Source organism: Morus notabilis, unplaced genomic scaffold (assembly GCF_000414095.1).
Source record: "Morus notabilis unplaced genomic scaffold, ASM41409v2 Scaffold1564, whole genome shotgun sequence".
In the NCBI taxonomy this organism is placed as follows: Eukaryota; Viridiplantae; Streptophyta; class Magnoliopsida; order Rosales; family Moraceae; genus Morus; species Morus notabilis.
In genome coordinates, this window is record NW_010362183.1 from 145,460 (window position 1) to 166,959 (window position 21,500).

At 31.6% G+C, this 21,500-nt stretch overlaps 2 protein-coding genes across 4 annotated transcripts; both read right to left on the minus strand.

Moving 5' to 3' along the window:
• Nucleotides 1-3,927: 3,927 nt before the first annotated feature.
• On the minus strand, nucleotides 3,928-8,022 carry LOC21394857. 2 transcript variants are annotated; one of them, XM_024167626.1, is made up of 4 exons: nucleotides 7,945-8,022; nucleotides 5,407-6,255; nucleotides 4,885-5,049; nucleotides 3,928-4,424 (listed from the first exon to the last, which is right to left on the minus strand). In XM_024167626.1, exons 2-4 carry the CDS (start codon nucleotides 6,247-6,249, stop codon nucleotides 4,170-4,172), a joined length of 1,263 nt encoding a protein of 420 aa, XP_024023394.1. In that variant the 5' UTR covers nucleotides 6,250-6,255; nucleotides 7,945-8,022; the 3' UTR covers nucleotides 3,928-4,169. The 2 variants fall into 2 exon arrangements, with proteins under 2 accessions (XP_024023394.1, XP_010099536.1); XM_010101234.2 differs by having other exon boundaries at nucleotides 7,900-8,022.
• A 6,109-nt stretch (nucleotides 8,023-14,131) lies between these two features.
• Nucleotides 14,132-18,731, minus strand: LOC21394858. Of its 2 annotated transcripts, none has more exons than XM_010101235.2 (4): nucleotides 18,612-18,731; nucleotides 15,427-16,275; nucleotides 14,982-15,146; nucleotides 14,132-14,505 (listed from the first exon to the last, which is right to left on the minus strand). In XM_010101235.2, the coding sequence occupies exons 2-4, from the start codon at nucleotides 16,267-16,269 to the stop codon at nucleotides 14,251-14,253; spliced, it is 1,263 nt and encodes a 420-aa protein (XP_010099537.1). In that variant the 5' UTR covers nucleotides 16,270-16,275; nucleotides 18,612-18,731; the 3' UTR covers nucleotides 14,132-14,250. The 2 variants fall into 2 exon arrangements, with proteins under 2 accessions (XP_010099537.1, XP_024023392.1); XM_024167624.1 differs by having other exon boundaries at nucleotides 18,657-18,710.
• Between the last annotated feature and the right edge of the window lie 2,769 nt (nucleotides 18,732-21,500).

Here is a 21,500-nt window from a genome sequence, read left to right on the forward strand (position 1 = left end):
CTTGAAAACAGGCACTCACAGAGCTAATGAAGGCTCGATGGGGATTAAGCCCCCAGTTAAAATTTTTGTATTGAAAAAGCTATATACATATATATATATATATAATGTATAATATCAACATACACATAGCACCCACTAAAATTTTAAAAGTTAATTTTATAACCTCATTAAATTTTGTTTTAGTTACTAGCCCCTGCTGACATATATTTTAGACGCGTACACTACAAACAAGTAAACTGAAATTTAATATTATGTTTGATGGGTAGATAGGATATAAAAATAAGATAAAACATCCCACACTATGAAGAAGAAGAAATACACACCCAAAAAAAAAAAAAAAAAAAAAAAAAAATTTATTAAACCATCAACAAAACTTTAGTAAATAATAAATCACTGGATCATAATTAGCAAATGAATGCAAGAGATTAAAAAGAAGATAACAAGTATGGGATGATAAAGAATTAATTGATAAAGAGAAGAGCAATACCATATGGTTTTTGCTTTGAATTTGATAGTGATGAGAAAAACGTACCCAAACAGAAAAGAACTGGTTTGTATGACAGAAAGTTCAGAACTACTGACTTTTTTTAATATATAAACTTTTAGTTTTGAGCACAGCCCAGGCAATGCTTCTCATAGTCTTATATATACATGTGTGTATATATAATTATATATATATATATAAATAGACTCTAAAAAAAAACCTCTACCAATGGAATCCCTCACTTTTAACCGTTGGATTAATTTTTTAACAGTTAGATTTGTAACAGAAATAATTTTATGCGGCACACTGTAAATTTTTAATACAGACTTGTATAAATCTGACTATTGAAAAATTAATCCAACGATTAAAACTAAAGTTCTACCGGTGAATTTTTTTTTTAAAGGACCATAAAAATTGTCTAACTTTTGATATAAAACCGTGAAAATACCCAAAGCAAAAACGCAAATATGTCGACTTATTTATTGTACAAGCAACTGTTTTTAGCATTCCTCTTGTAATCTCAATCCTTGATAATATTATTTTGACCATTAGAGTGGAAGTTATGACTGTGAGTGAGCAAAAATCACTTGATCTCGTTCTTGAAACTTCACTTTTACGCCCACATGTAGCTAAAATTAATTTCTTTTTATAGAGGGGAGTTTTTCTGGTAGGCCAACCTACCGGTAGGACTAATTTTTTAGCCGTTAAATTTGATTAAAATTAAATTAAATTGTAAAAAATATACAGAATAAATAGTTTTTGATACAAATTTGACAGTTGAAAAATAAAAAACTACCTATAATTTCATTTTTTTTTTTTTTTGATCTTACAGGAAAAACATCCTTTATAAAGGGGTATTTTTTATGTTAAGGAAATATTTTAATAATCAAACTAGATATTAGACAGTCCGTTTGACTAAGGCAAAGGTCGTCTCTTTAATTTTTTTTCTAAAAAGAAATTAATTTATAATAATACACAAAGATTATAAGTGTGAAAGGTTTTTTTATGAGAAAAACTCTTTTTTATGTAGGATTTTAATATTACAATACATTTTTATGTAGGATTTTACATTTTTTTTAATTAGAAATAAGTATTTGAACGTTAGACTACTTATTTATGTAAATTTTGGTTTTTATTATGAAAACTAAGTATTTCAATGTTAAACGACTTTTTCTATGTAAATTTATATATATATATATATATATATCCTAATGCTGATCAAATTTCTTTTTTCTTCATATCTTACGACAGAACTCCCCACGTATATAAAATTAATTAGTGCATATTTCCCTCGTCTGTGGATTCAGGCTCTTCATAACCACGATTGCTTTGTCTTTACAATCTTGACGGCTATTTTGAAGATTGGATTAAAAAACAAAAACAAAAAATCGTGATTTAAAAACTGTAACTCGTTGTTTTTTCCTTCCATTTTCACATCCGACACTTTCTTCCCAAACAAAGAAAATCCGACAACAAACTAAACAAAACAAAAACAAACGAAACATTCAGCAAAAACAAAAAAAAAACAAAAAAAAAAAACAAACAAACAAAACATACGAAACAAACAAAAGATTGATTAAGAACATGGTTTTTATTACAAAAGCGTTTCGTTTAAGACATGAAAAAACATAGTTCCTTTATTTCTACTTAACCCCTCACACTTATTAGTGGTTAATTAAAAAAAGGTATGCAATATAACTTTGACTTTTACTAATCACTATAATTGTATAGAAAACGGGTAACAAATGGTACGTTTAAAACTCGTTACAAAATGATTTTATTTTTTGTATGAAAATAGAAATAAAAACATTTTTAATTTCATACATAAATCATTTTTTAAAAATGCATTTGGGAGTTTTATCAAGAGATTGTTTTCAGTATAAAAAAACTCATTAATATATCTCTCTCTCTCTCTGCTCGAGAGAAGAGAAAACGAAAACAAAAAAAGAAAAACGATTATAAGTCATTTTTCATTTCTCTCTCATTTTACACTAAACCAAATAATCGTTTTCATTTCTGTTTTTGTCTTTTAATTGTGCCAAACGCCGCTTTAGAATCATTTTCATTTTTTTTCTAAAAAATGTGAAAAATAAAAACAAGAACAATTCCAAACACGGCAAAAAGTTTTTTATTTTTATATTTAAAAAAATATTTTTAATTAATGTTTAAGACTAACAGGTTGCTTAGCTGCTATAGAAAGTCATATAACTGTTACGTCAACGTTAAAAATGAGGTACGCATTTTGAAAAAAAATAATTTTATTAGTAACCACCAATAGGAATGTAACCATTGAAAGCCCGTTCATGTATATATATAATTTGAGAGATTTTCTGATACGCTTGACGTACCGGTAAATTAAATTTTTTAACTATTAAATCTGCGTATTTTTAACTTTTACGTAATTTTATATAAATCTGACGGACAGAAAACTTAACGTACCGATAGATTAGGAGAAGGTCTCATATAACTTTCATCAATTTAAGAAAATAGAGGAGGTTTTACCTTGGCTTCTTCACACTCAAGTCAAGTGTGAAATTGGGACTCTAGATAATCTATGCCCTCAACAATGACGTATGGGATTTAATTAGATTATTGGTCTTCCTCTTTCAGTTGAATTAAAACGGAACTGTTATGGTCTCTATTCTTCCGTATTGGCTGATAAATTTGCATCAAAAAAATGCTAAACATTATAATTAATAGAAGATAGATCTTATTTGTAGATTCCATCTCAAAAATCCATCTTTTTTTAGTAAGTGGTGCTTAGCACCATCGATGTCTAATTATAACATTATTTTTCCTTAAAAAAAACAAACATGTTTGAAGACATCACAACTAATAGAAGGTAAATCCCGACCAACGACATCATGAAGAAGAACAAGAAATTGCAGTTATACATGATCAGGTGAAATAACTGGAGTAGTTCTTTAACCTCTCAAGGGCAATAAAATTCAATTACTGAATAGAACACAAAATATGCGCATGTATGGGGTCGAAATTTGGCTCCTCATAGATGGTCAAGAAAAATCACACACAAAAAAAAAAAGAAAAAAAAAAGAAAACTGCAGCCACATAATGTGACATTCATCAATACCTCCAGGGATAGTGATCGACGAACCTGCCGGAAGGACGCTCATACGCGAAAATCACTGCTCTTCACTGCATCCTGCTATCTCCAACACCACCAAAGTGGCGAACCATAGAGAGTAATTCATTCATTCAATAATGAAACTTGACAAAGATTTGTCATCAAAAGTTTGAGATAAATATGATGGTTTAGGGCTATGCAATACTAGCAGGGTAATTTTTTTATAACTTACCAAAGAATTTTCTCACTTTGAATTCGCAAACAGAGTCACTTTCCAATTTCCCAGATTAACAGTTTTAGTCACTGAGGAATGATATTGGATCCCGACCAAATCCTATCACCACAAACTGTGATATGGTTTACCAAGGAAAAAAATACCACTTTGCTTATCATCATCATTCAACATTGAACTAATATTGTGTATTTCCAGACAAAACTCGAATGTTTACATTAGAGATTCATTTTTACTGCCAAGCACAAACTCAAATTATTCTACACAAGTAATTATATTTTATGCCCCTTCAAGATCCCTCAGGATATAGATACCCTACATTAACTCCAATCATACAAAAGTAGTGCTTTAAATGAAAGATGTCTCACTCAAAGTGGAGAGTGCATGGAGACAGTTGGATTTGGCAATTTCTCAGCAACCAAAATGTAGAAAAGCCCCATAACCCCTGTGTGGGGTTGGCTGCTGCTGTAATTTGACTCAAGAATCAGAGTCTCCCCATCAAGTATCTTGACAGAGCCTGGTTGAGGATAGCAAGTGGTCATTCCCACTATGTAACCCTCCTCGTTTCCTGCTTCCTCTCCTTTTCCATAGATCGGTATCGACGAGCAAATCACCCTCCCATCCTGAAAACGCAGACGAAAGCACCACAAGATCAAGTAACTCCTTGTACAAAATCCACATCCATGCATTCCGTATATCTATCTAAAGGCAGTTTAATATGCACTCTCTCGCAAGTCAGTATTCAAACTTTGGTTAAGTTATTTTGTGTAACAATATGTTCTAGTTTTAAAGGAATATACATCATGAAAGATTGCCTTAATAAAGCGTAGAATAACCCCAACTAATGTAAATGGCTCCTATCCTAAACAACAGTCTTATGTATCCAAATATATTAAAAGGCTGCCAAATAAAGCAATGAATATTCCCAACTAATGTTAATAGTCATATGCCAAACAAAAGTCTTGTGCGTCCAAATTAACTACAAACCCTGAATATTAGAGAAGTTGCAACAAATCCTGCACATGCTTTCTGATGGGATTTCAACACAAATGTAAAGATTAAGAGTTTCAGAAACAAAATCACCTCTCCGTATAAGGTTGACCCGATTCCGCCAGTATGCTGATGAGCAACGCCATAGACGACATATCCCCCAGCTGGAATCCTGGCCTTGTTCCTTCTGGTGTCAATGCACTCATTACTCATCACACCAGTAGTGGTCTTGCAAGATTCTGCAACCTCATATTCAATCTGACAAAAAAAGATTCAGTTGACTTAGTAGGGAAGATAAATTTATTTCTAAATCTTTCATTTGAAATTTTGAATCACATAAATATATGTTTGACTACATTACAACACGCACAAAAACTTGACCCACTATAGTATGTACCAAAAGTTTGCACAAGAGTGTTCATTCCATGGCACGGTCATAAATCAACTTAATATACCTTGAAGACGTTTTAAAATTTTCACTAAACTTCTGATAGCATCAAAACAAGGGTGTTAAAAAAGCTACAGAACCTCATTCAAAATTTTAAAATTATGGAAATAATCATACTAGAGAAACAATAGCTACATAGCATTTAAGAGAAGGGTGTATTCACTTACTTTGCAATGGTGTTCGGCCGAGTTCAAACCAGTCCAAGTGTCTGTTACGTCAAAAATATATATCTGAACAGGCAAGAAAAAATCAGACCAATCAGCCCATTCCACAGTATATCTAAGGTAGAGGCTTCTCCTGGCACTCTGAAAGCCTTCTTTGACTTTGCATTGTGTTTGATCATAGCAACAGTACAGGCCTCCAGTGTAATCCGGACTCAAAGGATGGCCAAACTCGTCCTTGGTGACATTATACAGATCACACTTGCACTCGGTGCATCCCAACCTATCAACCGCACCCCTTGTGTCAATCGCGTGCACGTTGAGCATCCATCTCTCCTCGAATCCGTCAGGAATCTCTGCAGGGTTGCCAGTCTCAATCCCATAAGGATCGGGAATAAACGTGGCAGTTTTTCGTGTTTCAGAGCCAAGGCCGTAGTACTGCCCCAAATAATTCCCTTGGCATACTCCATTGTTCCTCACAAACATAAAGTTTGACTGGTTAAGTTTCTGAGTGGCATCATGTTCTACATCCAGGACATCTTTGCGAATACGATATCTCTCGACGACCCAGTGGTGAAGATAAGTCTCGTGAAGAGGGATAGGACTCCCTGCTTCATCGACTACCTCAGCGTCCAATCTTTTGAGAGCAATGTGACCTATTGGGAAGTCAATGTCATGGTAATACTTGTTCTCCACTGATCCTGGTCCCAACTCAAACTTGGGGGACAAGAAAACGGCAGAATTTGTCTTGATTCTGTTTTTGATCCTCAGAGAATGTGAACATGGCATGCTCAAAGCCAATAGTAGAATTGTGAAAGATTGCAAACAGCCTCCAAAACCATGTCCCATTTTGTTCTGCCAATGTTAAACCATTCAGTTAAACTAAAGTTTCTAAAATAGACTATCAAATCCTGGGAAACAAAAAATAAGATAATTCTAACATTTTACTAGTACTGCCTTGTTTCAGGTCGTCAGCTAAATTAGAACCATATATCATAACAAAAAACATACAAATTAAGAAACACAATCAGATGTTAATAAAAATAGCACCTATTCATCCCCATACGGACGAAACCCCACTACTCACCGTGTATAACCAAATGGGTAGACAGGACCCATCTTTTATCATTATAGGAGTGATGGGATTTCATCCTCACTACTCATATAAAGCAGGTCTTACTAGATGGATAGGTGGGACCTACTATTATGTGAGTGTTTGAACCCCATTTTCCACAACGGATAATAAGGCCCTGTTCATTTCACCGATTTGAGTTTTACTACAGTAAAATGCTCTCAGAAACAATCACATCTAACTTTTTTACTACAGTAAAAAACTCTCACATAAAGTCACATCTCAACTCGAATTAGCGAATTAAACGGGCCCTAAGTATGTCATATTCATTGTGTGGTGCTCAATACCGCCAATGCCCCTCAACATCGTTCTTCAAAACTACATAATGCCAAGGTTTTTTTTTTTCTTTTTTATTATTGCAAAAGTCGTGTTTGGTGAAGTTAAAAATAATTTATTTTTTTTAGGGGTGTAATTCGGCCGGGTAGGGTCAGGTTGAACCGAAAAATTGAGCCGACCCGCTCAGCGCGGGTTGAGAAAACTTTGGGCCGCAACACTCTCTTAAGCCCACAAACCTGCAACCTGTCAGATGACCTCGGGTAGGCTCGGGTTACTCGGGTTGGTGAAAACCAATTTTAGTCTATGACTTCATACCTCTTTTAACAGTCCAAAAGCATAAAATCCATAAACAGTCCATAAGCATTAACATAACATCAAACATACTTCTTAACAGTTAATAAAGTCAAGAAATAAAATTAACAATACGTCAAACAAACAGTCCATATAGAGATAATCCAGCAAAATAGATTTAGAGTTACACACCTAAATCGGGTTGGGTCGGGGCAAAGCGGGTTCAAAATGCCCGCCCCGCCCCCCACACCCGCATAGTGTGGGTTGGGACTATTTGAATCCGAATTTTAAAAAAAAAAACAACAACAACCTACGCTTTCAGGTCGGGGGGTTATTCGGGTCGGGCTCATTTTTTACCCCTAGTTTTCTTGTTCTCTTCAAACAAGTAAGCTGAAACTCAATATTGAACTTTCGAGAACTTGTTTTCCCTAAAAATAACATAAAATCCAACAAAATGAAGAAGAGACCCCAATAAGTAAACAATCAAGAAACAATAGTGATCAACCACTGGCTTATAAAGAACAAATGAATGCATAATGTCATAAATTTGTACTTACAAACACAAACAAAAGCAGTAAACAAGGAAACACAAAAATGGAAAACAAAAAAAAAAATCAACTTCAGAAAGAAAGCAATTTCAGGGAAAAAAAAAAAATCATAGCCCATCTTTCCATACACCACTCCACACGTTTATAGTAATGAAAAGAAAAGCTCCAAACATAAAAAGAACGTCAAGAAGAGATTAAAAAGAAATAATAAGCACGGGGTCATAAAGAAATTGAAATAGAAGAAAGAAATACCAGATGGGTTTGGCTTTTAATTTGATAGTGATGAGAAAAACCCACCCAAAGAGTGAGAGACAAGAACTGGCGAGTTCCTTTAAGGACAGTTTTGTATCTTGGTTTGTTTGACAGAAAGTTCAGGACGACCAACTTTATTGAGTATAAAACCTCTCCGTCTTCATCTTTATATAACGTCAATGTTTAGCACCACGATGGTCATTATACACGGGATAATATTTTTAAAAAAAAAACAACTCGAATAGACTAAAATTAATTAAGTCCCGTTTATTTTACTAATTTAAATTTTTAATTTTTAATTTTTACAGTTAAAAATTTTTAAAAATATATCATATAATTTTTTTTGTTACAGTTAAAAGTTCTAAAAAAATATCACATCTCAGCTTAAATTGAAAATTTAAATTCACGAAGCGAACGAGTGAGATCGACTTTAGACGATTCGAGAAGATTGACGACAGAAAGGAAGATTTCTTAGAGGCTATGAGGATTATCTCAATAAAATCTTACATTAAAGGCACAAATCTGATCAATATAGAAGAGAAAAAACTTAAATTTATTGTTTATTATATAATCTTATAAAATATTATAAAAATATTAATTATATTGATATATAAAATATTAATATTATATATAATATAAGGGTAATTTTATCAAAACGAAAATATCCATGTTTCATTTCATAGTATTCCTAAAATTACAACAAAATAAATTAATTAATTTTCTTTTCTATTCTATTATCATTCTCATACCGCAACCAAATACATCCTAAGAGAAAAGGAAAGAAGAAGTCATTCTCTTATAAATAAGGAAGGAAGATCACGAATTAGGACATCTTGAAACCCTCACATCACTCCTAGACTCTCTCTCTCTAGATTCTCTCTCTAAAACCCCTCCTCCTTCTTCTTCTCTCCTTATTCTCAATTGTAATTGTACTTTTTACAATAGATAGTGAAATTCATGGAGCCCTATAGTGGACGTACTCTGCATTATTAGGGGAACCACTATAAATTCATGTGTTCGTTTATTTTTTTATTTTTTTTTATTTTACGTATTCATTCTAGCGCTCTATCAGATTATGTTTCATAACCTACTAAATTAGTTTTCTATTTTCAACAAAAAAATGATAGGTTGTCTCTTGCTCTGTTGTTCGGTCGCCGGTCACTGGTCATATTTTGGCATATTATGTTTCATAACCTACTAGATTACTTTTTTATTTTCACAAAAAAATGATAGGTTGTCTCCGGTTCCGTTGTTCAGTGGCTAATCATTGGCCATAATCTCGCAAATTATGAAAGATCATTTTTTTTATTTCCAATCAAAAAATGGAAGTTGTCGCCGACTCCATCGTTGGTCGCTAATCACCAACCATAATCTAGCAAATTATGAAAAATAATTTGTCAGATAATTTTTCTATTTTCAACCAAAATTTGAGATATTGTCTCCAATTTCGATACAGATCTTCACCGCGGACAAGGGGTCATAATCTGTGTAATTATTTTTTATTTTTAACAAAAAATGACAGATCTCTGATATCAGTCACTGACCTCCTCTCATAATCTTTCAGGTTACTATTTATAATCTACTAGAATTCTATATTGTCTCAATTGGAATTCAAATCACATAATTCGAATCCTAAAACCAAGCAGAATCTTAATTTTAATTAAAAATTTTAAACAGAGGTTATTTGAACTGCATTCCAAACGTAATTCCGATCATTTTAATTAAAAATAAAATATGAGGCTCCATTTAGGAAGTATACTCAAAGACTCAAACCATGATTCTATCTCACAAAGAATTTGAAACAAAAAACTTTTCCACTGATAGTTCTCTCACACGGACCTTGAATCTGTGTTTTAAATAGTGTTAAAGTCATTTGAAAAAGTTTGGGTTTGCTTGTAAAAAAAAGGTTTTGAGTTTAATAACAAGAGAATTTCTCTAGAAGTTCTTGAAAAATAGACTACATGTAGTTTCTTACTTTGCATCCGTTCTATTGTATCAAAATCTGTCTATTCTGTATATTTTTTCAATCTGATATAATTTTATCAATATCTAACGGTTAAAAATTGTAACTATATGTAAGGTGGATTACCAAAGAAGCTCCCTAATAACAAATCTTATAAAAACTCGATATTCATGCAAGAATTACTTAGGCTATATGAATTTAGAATTGTTTATTTATTAATTCTAAACACGTAAGAAGAAGAATTATTTCAATTAAAATTAAAATAAAAAAATTATAACATTTTAAAATGCGAGTTTTTTACGGATAAATTGGAAAGAGAAAAAGCAGAAAAAAAATAAAAAAAAAAGGTTGAAACCGGATTTAGGCGGACAACTGGTGACACAAGTTACCAAAAATATCTTTTGCCCTCAAATTCATCTAAGTCCATTTCAGCAGTTAATATTTAAGTCTCGTTTATTTTATTATTTTAAATTTTAAATTTTAAATTTTTACAGTTAAAATTTTTAAAAAATATCATATTTAATTTTTTTATTATAATTAGAAATTCTTAAAAAATATCATATCTTAACTTAAATTAAAAATTTTAAATTTATAAAACGAACGTGATGTTAAAAGTCGTTTTCATTCGGCCAACTGCCAACAATACAGGCCGGAGTATAAAAATACCCTATATATAAATATAATTTTGTTTTTTTTATAATAATAAGGAAAAGCATAGAGGAGATTTTACTGTGTCATCTTCACACTCGAGTGTGAATTGGGACAAAAGATAAAAACTATGCCCTCAGCCATGACGCACGGGATTTCATTGTATTTTTTAACTTCTTTTTCAGTCGAAATCAGAAATTTTTTTTTTTTTTTTTTTTTTTTTTGTGTGTGTGTGTGATAAATTAAGGAAAAGCATAGAGGAGATTTTATGGAGTGTGAATGGGGACAAAACTATGCCCTCAGCCATGACGCACGGGATTTCATTGAATATTTGAACTTTCTTTTTCAGTTGAAACCAGAAATTGAAAGGAAGGTAGTACGATTGGGCGTTTATTTTTTAGATTTAAATCTCGCTCGGCGGATTTAAATTTTTAATTTGAGTTAAAATATAATATTTTTTTTAAAATTTTTAATTGTAATAAAAAAAATTAAATATAATATTTTTTGAGAGTTTTTAACTGTAAAAACTTAAAATTGAAAACTCGAATCGATAAAATAAACGAAGTCTTAAACTATTATTTAAATATTTTTAATACTATATTTTTTAATAAAATTTAAATTTTTATTCAACTTTATATGTTACTCTGTTAAATAAATTTAGCCGAGTAGTTTAACTAGTTACATTGGTATTCCATTCTTGTAAAAAATTTTCTTGGTATTTTTGTTTTCTTAAATAATAACTTAACTTGTTTTAGTGGCTAAATCCAAGTATCTCTGACTAAAACTGACAATGTCTTTAAGATTGTGGTGAGTTAGAGGATGTTTGGTAGAGGGATTCGTTCCCTGATTCGAATTATGATTCGTGGTTCGCTACAGTATTTTCTTTCACAAAAAATATACGTAAATCGAAAATTATTTGAATCCTCCAACAAAACGTCCTTAGTTGTTCTAATTCTCTTGGTGATATATTTTGAATAAACTGTCTCTTTCTCCAAAACTCGTTGAGTGTTGCCTTTACATGTCTATTCTCTCTCTCTCTATCGGCTAATAAATTGCATACTAATGTTACTCTTTCAGCACGTACTAATAATAAATAAAAAATGATACGTATCTCTATCAGGAGAAAATCTTATCACTCACAAAATAATTAATCTTATTAAGTTAGATCCTACTTACTAACTTAACGAGACTTATCTTTTATGAGTAATCGAGTTTTAACGTTATGGAGATGAATGAATAGACATCAGGTTCTATGCTCCCTTTATATGCCCCCATTCTGCCCCCACTTTCTATTGCTTCGAAAACAAGAATACGTAATGATTTTTTTTTAATGCTACTTTACACCAATTAGTCAATCATGAAACTTACACGAAAGATTAATAGAAAATGAACGTTAGAGAGATAAGCGAAAGAATAAATTAAACTCTTATGTTAATTTCTAAGAAGATTATTATTATAAGTTATCTAAAATCGACAATATATCTCTCGACAATATTATAGTAAAAGATAATGTTAGGACTCTTTTGGTGATTTTTTGGGCATCAAGAGATAATATCATAAAATAATTATACCAAAACATTACATGACAAAATTATATAAGATAAGCATGATTAGACTTATATAAAAATTTGACACACGATAATTTAAAATAAATAAAAAATGAGAGGATTTAAAATTCACTCTTTACTCAATCTCCCGTCAATTGTGTGTCACTCATAGAAAGATAGGAAAACTAAGGAAACAATAATTGAAAATTATAAAACTTAAATTTTAGAATTTTCTCTCAATTCTCAAATGAAAAATAAAGTTAAACACACATCTCTATTTATAGTGTCTAGAGGCTGATGACAAATAAAGAAACAAATCTACAAAAACAGAAAATTACAAAAGAAAGGAAATTAAATAAAATTACAATTAATTTCAAAGAAATCAAATATATGCATTGAGGAAGGAATCCGATTAATTTGATTTAATTTGGAGAATTAATTTCTAAGTTGAAAACGGGAGAGAAATCAGCACACGAAGGCATCGTTCACTTTGCGGATTTGAGTTTTCAATTCGAGCTGAGATATTACATTTTTTTAAAGCTTTTCACTGTAGCAGAAAAAGTTAGATGTGACATTTTCTGAAAACTTTTTACTGTAAAAACTTAAAATTGAAAACCCGAATCGGTAAAATAAACGAGGCAGAAATGTCTCGTGGCGAGATTTTATTGGCCAGCAGAGGCTGATGCTGACGCATGCAGTAACTCAGGCGGAGACAATTGGCTGCTTTGGCTTCTTGGCTCTGCTACTACTTCTTAATATGCAAGTATTTAAGCAAAAACTAGAAAATTTTCAATTAATATTCGTCAATTAGCAGTAATTAAAATGCATTTTTGCACTTATCAATACAACAACTTTATAGTAGTGGCCAAAAACAAGTGTTGACTGCCTAAGCATAAAGTTGGATTGAAAAACGAAAGTCAATACTATTTAATGTATATATTGTGAGTTCAGAAAAAAGAAATTATAGGCAATTTTTTATTTTTATACGTTAAATTTATATCAAAAATTATTTATTTTATATGTTTTTTTAATTTAATATAATTTTAATCAAATTTAATAATAAAAAGGACTATATCAGTAGGAATACCTTATCAGAAAAAGTTCTCTATTTATTTTGACAATAATGTATTGGCAGAGAAAAAAACGATCACGTGATAACAACTTTCAAAAAAAAGAAAACTTTTCACTTTATGTTAATAGTAATAATAGTATTATTATACTACACCAAATGGCGTTTACAATGTTTTTCCATTTCTTTCTTTTTTATTACTATTTATTTCTTTTCTTTTTCCCATCGACTGTTTTTATTACTATTTATTTACTTGGGAAGTTAACTTGTGTCCCACTCCACCTGCTCCTCTTGATCAAGCAGAGACACATCCAGCTAGCACATAAACCATCTTTGGAAAAATTTAAGCCTATCATTTTCATGTCAAAATGGTACATATAAACATAAACTTCAAAAAGTAGTATTTACAACATAATTTACTGCAGATAACTGATGGATTGATGTAACGATAACTCTGTTTTTCTTTCTTCTCCTCCCAAATCAAATGCGCTTAGCACAACAACCACACTTTAGGGCAGAGTCATTACTTAACAACCCCACTTTAAGACCCTACTAAGCCAATACATTGAAAATTGAACTAATATAATTGAGTCAAGCACAATAAAATTCAAATATTAATAAAATACGAAAAATAATTATGTACGCCGCCTCAAATCACATAATAATTATCATTAGAATATATTATCAAACCTTGATAAATATCTGATACATTAAAACTATGCAGTACAACTAGGGTATTTTTTGTACCCTACTAAAAGGAGGAGGAGCTTCTTTGGTAGGACCTCCTATCAAAAAAATGAACTACCGATATTTTTTTATTTTGAACCATCAGATCTGTATTAAAAATTATTTGTTATGCATATTTTTTCAATTTATTTTAATTTTGATCTAATCTACGGTCAGAAAATAACACGACCGGTAAGACTGACCTACAAGAGAAACTCCTAAGAAAGAAGCTTCTCTCACGATATTTTCACAAATACAATCTCTTTCCAATTCTCCAAATTGGCTCCCAATTCTCTTAGTAATTATATTGCACGCCCCATCAAGATCCCTGAAGACATAGATACACTACATTAACTCCAATCATACAAAGGTAGTGCTTTAAAAGAAAGGTGTCTCATTCAAAGTGGAGAGTGCATGGAGAGAGATGGATTTGGCAATTTGTCAGCAACCAAAATGTAGAAAAGCCCCATAACCCCTGTGTGGGGTTGGCTGCTGCTGTAATTTGACTCAAGAATCATAGTCTCCCCATCAAGTATCTTGACAGAGCCTGGTTGAGGATAGCAAGTGGTCATTCCGACGATGTAACCTTTCTCATTTCCCGCTTCCTTTCCTTTTCCATAGATCGGTATTGACGAGCATAACACCCTCCCATCCTGAACACGCAGACGAAAGCACCACATCAAAGATCAAATAAGTTCTTTCTTATACAATATTACTTATATCTATACATTGTATAAAGGGGGCATGTGTTAAGATAGACTATGTGCTCGCAAACAAGTCACCAATCAAACCTTTGGTCAACTCATTTTGTCTTGCAATATCTTTCATTTTCAAGGAATGTACACCAACAAAGATGGCCTAAAAAAGCTGTGAACAACGCCAACTAACGCAAATAGTTCCCATCCTAAACAACAGTCTTACGTATCCAAATTTATTAAGACTGCCTAATAAAATTGTGAATATTCCCAACTAATGCAAATAGTCATATGCCAAACAAAATTCTTGCGTATCCAAATTTGCTACAAATAAAAGTTGCAGCAAATCCTGCACATGCTTTCCCCTAGTAGTGCGTGTAACTTTCTGATGGAATCAACACATGTAAAAATGAAGGGTTGCAGAAACAGATTACCTCTCCGTACAGTGTTGAACTGATTCCTCCAGTATGCTGGTGTGCAACGCCATAGACGACATATCCGCTAGACGGTATCCTGGCCTTGTTCCTTTTGGTGTCAATGCACTCATGATTCGTCCCATCAGTAGTAGTCTTGCAAGATTCTGCAATATCATATTCAACCTGGCACAAAGAAAAATTAGTTGACTCAAGGAGGAAGATAATTTATGCATTAAGCTCTCATTCGACAGACATTAACTTATGTTTGAGTGTATTATAGCATGCACAAAAACTTGAAGTACTCTAGCATGTATTGAAAGTGTACACAACATAGTTCATTCAATGCACAATGGTAACGAATCAGCTTAATATGCCTTGAAGACGTTTTGAAGATTCTACAAAACTTCTGATAGTTTTAACACAATAGTTACACAGCATTTAAGAGAAGGGTGTATTCACTTACTTTGCAATGGTGTTCGGCCGAGTTCAAACCAGTCCAAGTGTCTGTTACATCGAAAATATAGATCTGAACAGGCAAGATAAAGTCAGACCAATCAGCCCATTCCACGGTATATCTAATGTAGAGGCTTCTCCTGGCACCCTGAAAGCCTTCTCTCACTTTGCACCGTGTTTGATCATAGCAACAGTGCAGGCCTCCAATGTAATCTGGACTCAAAGGATGGCCATGCTCATCCTTGGTGACATTATACAGATCGCACCTACACTCAGTGCATCCCAACCTATCAACCGCACCCCTTGTGTCTATCGCATGCACGTTTAGAAACCATCGCTCCTCAAACCCGTCAGGAATCTCTGCAGGGTTTCCAACCTCCATCCCATATGGATCGGGAACAAATGTGGAAAGTTTTCGTGTTTCCGAGCCAATGCCATAGTACTGGCCTAGAACGGTCCCTTGGCATATTCCTCTGTTCCTTACATACACAAAGTTTGACTGATTACGTTTCTGAGTGGCATCATGTTCTACATCCGGGACATCTTTTCGAATACGATACCTCACGAGGGCCCAATGGTGAAGATAAATTTCGTGAAGAGGGACGGAACGCCCTGCTTCATCAACTACTTCAGCGTCAAATCTTTTGAATGCAATGTGACCTCTTGGGAAATCAATGTCATAGTAATTCTTTTCTTGCACCGATCCTGGTCCCAAATCAAACTTAGGGGACAAGAAAACAGCAGATTTTGTCTTGATTCTATTTTTGATCCTCAGAGATTGTGAACATGGTACGATCAATGCCAATACTAGAATTGTAAAAGATAGCAAACAACCTCCAAAACCATGTGCCATTTTGTTCTGCCATTGTTGAAACATTTAGTTAAAACTAAAGTTTTTCAAAAGGACTATCAAGTTTATGGTAGCAAAAAGTATGACAATTCTAACAATTAATGTGCAGTAATGGACCATCAAATTAAATTTGAACCATATCATAACAGAAAAAACAAATTCAAAGCACGATCTTACATTGATAGGAAAAATGTCCTGGACACCACTAATGCTATACATCGCAACTAATAAAAGGTGGGCCTCATTCGTAGCCCCATCCTTTCTAACCCATCTTCTATTAGTGTGTGATGCTCAACACCATCAGTACTCTTTTTTCTTTAAAACTATAGACTATTGTATGGATTATTATTATTATTATTATTATTTTCTACCTACCCATGAATTCACCTCCAAGAATGATAAACAAGCATTAGACTTGTTCACTTATTGGGTGAAGATTGATTTATTTCCTTTAGAAGCAAAAATTGGAAACTTCAAGAGAGAGCCGTGCAAATTAAGGGACATAAATTATACAAGTAGTGTTTGGTGAAGCTGAAAATAATTTGATTTCCTAATCTCTTTAAACAAGTAAGCTGAAATTTAATATTAAAGTTTGGAGAACTTGCTTAACAGATATATGGTTTCCCAAAAAAAAAAAAAAAGGGAAGAGATATGGGTAGTTGATAAAAATAAGGCCACAAAAATAAAAGGAATAAATCTATTAATGGTCCCTGAACTATTTTTTTCTCTCCAGAATTAGTTCATGTAGTCAATTTTGTTTCATAAACAATTCTTGAACTCTAGAAAGTCTCACAAACGGTCCATCTGTTAAATTTTAAATGGAAACCATAACTTTGACCCATAAAAAGTTCCCGCACTATCTAATTTCTCTATATATGGTCCATTTGTTAGAAGTTGTACTAAATTTAGTTTTTAAACTAAAAATAATAATAATTATATACCAAAATTAGTTCATATGTTAAATAAATAGATGAGAAACATTAAATATGAATAGTTGTAAAAATGTATCCCTAAATTAAACAAAAAAAGAGTAATTCTACTTACACTCATTAAGCTTCTATTTAACTCCACATGAGCAAAAATATTTTTGCTTTTTCTACAATACATTAAATAACATATAATAATCGCACCACGCACTTTGGTATATAGTGGATTGCAGTTTGCAGTTAATTGCTTTTATTCTTTCTTTAGGAAACTTTTTTTTTTTGGCTTGCTTGTATTTTTGTTGTTGATATAATAATTGTTTAGGAAGTGGAAAATTGCCTATAATTCCTCACAGTATATCTTATAAAAAAATTGAGAAATTTAGTTAGGATTTGTGTGTGTACAGTGCGTGTATAAATTTTTTGTTTTCTTTAATTATATATTGTTTAAAATAGAATAATATTGACATTAATTTAAATATGTATTCATGTTTGAAATTGTTCAGTAAAGACAAGTAGCCCCACTAACTTATATGTATCCTCGTCTGTGGTCACAATGAGTATGATACAAAAAATGTTTATAAAAATATATATTTTTAGAGATTATTATCGGAGAGTAATAATTTTAAAACATTTATTAATATTGTGGGACAATTATATTCACTAAAAAAAACTTTATTAAAGTTACATATGTGAATGAATAGATTAAAAAAATGGAAAAAATGTATGTAGCAAACAAAAAAAAAAACTAATTTTGGCATTTCTTTTAGTTTAGGAACTACTATATATAGTACAACTTCTCACATTAGATATTTTTCATCTATTTATTTAATAAAGGAATTACTTTTATCTTTTTTTGTTAAGTTTGGGAACTGAATTTAGTACAATTTTTAACCCAAAGACCATTTATAGAAAGAGAAGATAGTTTAGAGACTTTTATGAGATAAAATTAACAATTTTTATCGAAAATTTAACAATAGGGATTATTTATGAGACTTTTTTAGAGTTTAGAGACTGTTTATGAGATAAAATTGACTACATTAGTAATTCTAAAGAGAGAAAAGAATTCAAGAGTTATTCATAAATTTATTCTAAATAAAAAGAAAAAAAAGTAACAGCTAACAAAACATTAGTAATCAACAAATGGCTTATAAAGAACAAATGAATGCATAAATTTGTTGTCAAGAAAACAAACAAAAGCACCAAACATGCAAACACAAGAGAAAGGGAAAAAAAAAAAAAAAAAAAAAGACATAATAAAGAAAGCAACTTCAGAAAAAATCATACCCCATCTTGCCATACACCACACGTTTAAAGAAAGGAAAAGAAGAACTCCAAACAGAAGACGAACATCAAGAAGAGATTAAAAAGAAGATAACAAGCATGGGATTATAAAGAAATTGATAAAGAAGAGAGAAATACCAGATGGGTTTTGCTTTGAATTTGATAGTGTTGAGAAAATCGTACCCAAAATACCGGAACTGGTTTGTATGACGGAGAGTTCAAGATGACTGACTTTATTATAATGCTTCTTTCATATGGTAGTATATTGACACTATATATATATATATATAAATATAGATATACATACGCTAATGAGATGAGATGAGATGAGGACGTCGGTCAGATGCGTGTGAATGGATTTGTGGCCATCACTTCTAAGAAAAAGAAAAAAAGAACTGGTAATCTTTTTAAAAATTGACTACCCATAATCTCTTATTTTAATAATTTTTTATTTTTTAGTCATTAAATTTATATTAAAATTTATTTATTTTGTATAATTTTTTAATTTAATTTAATTTTAATTTAAAATTATTAGTAGGACACACTATTGGAAAGCTCTCAATAAAAAAACGACCAAGTTTTCTATACTTTTTTTTTTGTTAAAAAAAATTTTCTATATCGTTTTGGTTGAAGTATTTCAATGTCGCACGACATTTTGTAGGTAATCTTTATTTATTTTTTTTAAGAACGACGTTGACATATACTTTCTTTTGTTTAAGACAAGATGGGCACTCTTTTCACCAAAATGATTTTAGTCAATATCCCTCACTTTCATCATGACACCTATAATCAAGGGAATGTATCTATGATTTACGTATTTGAATGTGACACTACGTTCTTAATGTAAATTTTTTTTTTTAGAAATATTATCAATGCTACACAGAATTGTTCTACGTAAATCCCTCTTCTTTTTTTTTTTCCTTCCTATCTTACAACGAACTCTCTACATATTTAAACTACTGCATCTTTTTCTCTCTTTGAGAAGGCGGTGTTTACACCATCAATTATAAAAGTTTCTCTGTTTGTTTTTTTATTTGATAAGTGAAGTTGAGAAAATATAGGAAATTTATAAATACAGTGCAAAATCTATTAAAAAAAGATCAGTGTTGTATTCACTTTCTAATCCAACAGCCAATTTTGCAATTCAAATTATAGGTGAAACGGAAAAAAATCTAACACACACTTTCTTCAATTAATATTAGAAAGAAGTCACATCAATTCAAGTCATATTTAGTAGGCCGATAAGAAGCATACTTTCAACCTCACAATCACAGACTATACCATCATCACAGGTGATTTTCATAATCATGTTTAAAAACAAGTGCGTTCTCCTAATTGAACTGTTGTATAGCCAATTACAATGAATACAACAACATCATATAGTGGCCAAAAATAAGTTTTGACTGCCTAAGCATAATGTTGGATTGAAAAACAAAAGTCCATACTATTTAGGGGTTGTTTAGAAAGTGTATTTGAGAACATAATTCTGATTCTGCTATAGTATTTTCCTCTTACAAAAAATTTAAAATAAAAAATTTCCGTAAATGTTTCTCTTAGAAAGAATTTGAATATGAATTAGAGTCATTAATTTGAACGCATGAATTAAACGGAGCTTTAATGTGTGACGACCCTCCTAGGAGGCCGCCACTGTAATTGAAGTTAACTTGTACTTACTGGGATTTCTTAAATTTTGCGGAACATTTTTTTAAAAATATAAGAATGAATAATTTCATAATTCGTAACAATAATTTCAAAATAATGAATCACTAAATTTTTTAAAGCTTTTCTTAATTTCAACTAAGATAAAACCTTCTAGAAATATCCTTCAAACTGAGTAGCGTTTGAACTCTTGTTTCAAATACTCTTTAAAAGCCTTTCTAAAACTAGTCAATTCAATCAGGCCATCTAATTTGACTTTAAAACGGATTTCGAGAGAAATCTTAAATTCAAGTACATCTTAAAGTCCTTTTAAAATCAATCATTTAAATCGTCATGTTTAAAATTCGTTTATTTGTTGCATGCACTGTTGCAACGTTCTAAAACTTAAATACTCAAGACTAGGGTTGTTAGCTACAACCTCAGTTTTCTTAACATACATATGTACATATACTTTTCAAGCATACATGCTTGAAACCTTTAAATCATATATACATATACATGATTTTACTTAAATTTACTACGGAAGATTTAAGTGTGAGTGGTATCCATTCTCATCTCTACCATTTGTCTGCCGCTCACCATTGCCCTTCAAGAATTGCTTATACGTTTCTTACCTACAGCATGAACATATCTGGTTGAGCTTTCGCTCAACAAGTAGGAACTATCTCTCACAAAATAACTGTAAGTACACATGAATAAATATGCATGAGTTGATTATGCTTAATTATGATGTCTTATCAGTGTCTTATTATCTTATCTTAACTTATCTTTCTTACTGATGGGCCTAAGTGCTCGTACCATTTGCGCGCAATCATCGGGACGTGAGGGTTTGCAAGATCCCCCACGACACTGTAACACCCTGAAGAATTAATTGAGATTAATTAAGGTAACTGAGATTATTAGTGTGCCTAATCTGATTTAATTAATTGAGTTTAAATAATTCCAAGGTAATTAAATTATTCACAGTAATTTATTTAATCCAGAAGTGTGTATGGGCGCATTTCTAAACTGTTATATTTTACACATGTCATTTTCTTTTATTTTTCTTTTCTTTTATTTTTCCTTTCTTTTCTTTCCTTTTCTTTTTCTTTCCCGTGCGTTTCTCTCTCTCTCTCTCTCTCTCTCTCTCTCTCACTTCCGCGCTCTCTCTCTCTCTCCCTCTCTCTCTCTCATTTGTGTCTCAAATCAAAACCGGATTCGAACCAAGAGTGATTTCAAAGAGTTTTCAACGTCAAGAGAAGGATTCGAGGTAAGATTACTGAAAGAACCTCTCTTGAATCTATGTTTTTCGGATTCCAAAACTTATTTTTGGTTCAAAACGGATTTTGATGGATTTTGAGTAAAACTAGGGTAGAAATTGGAGATCTT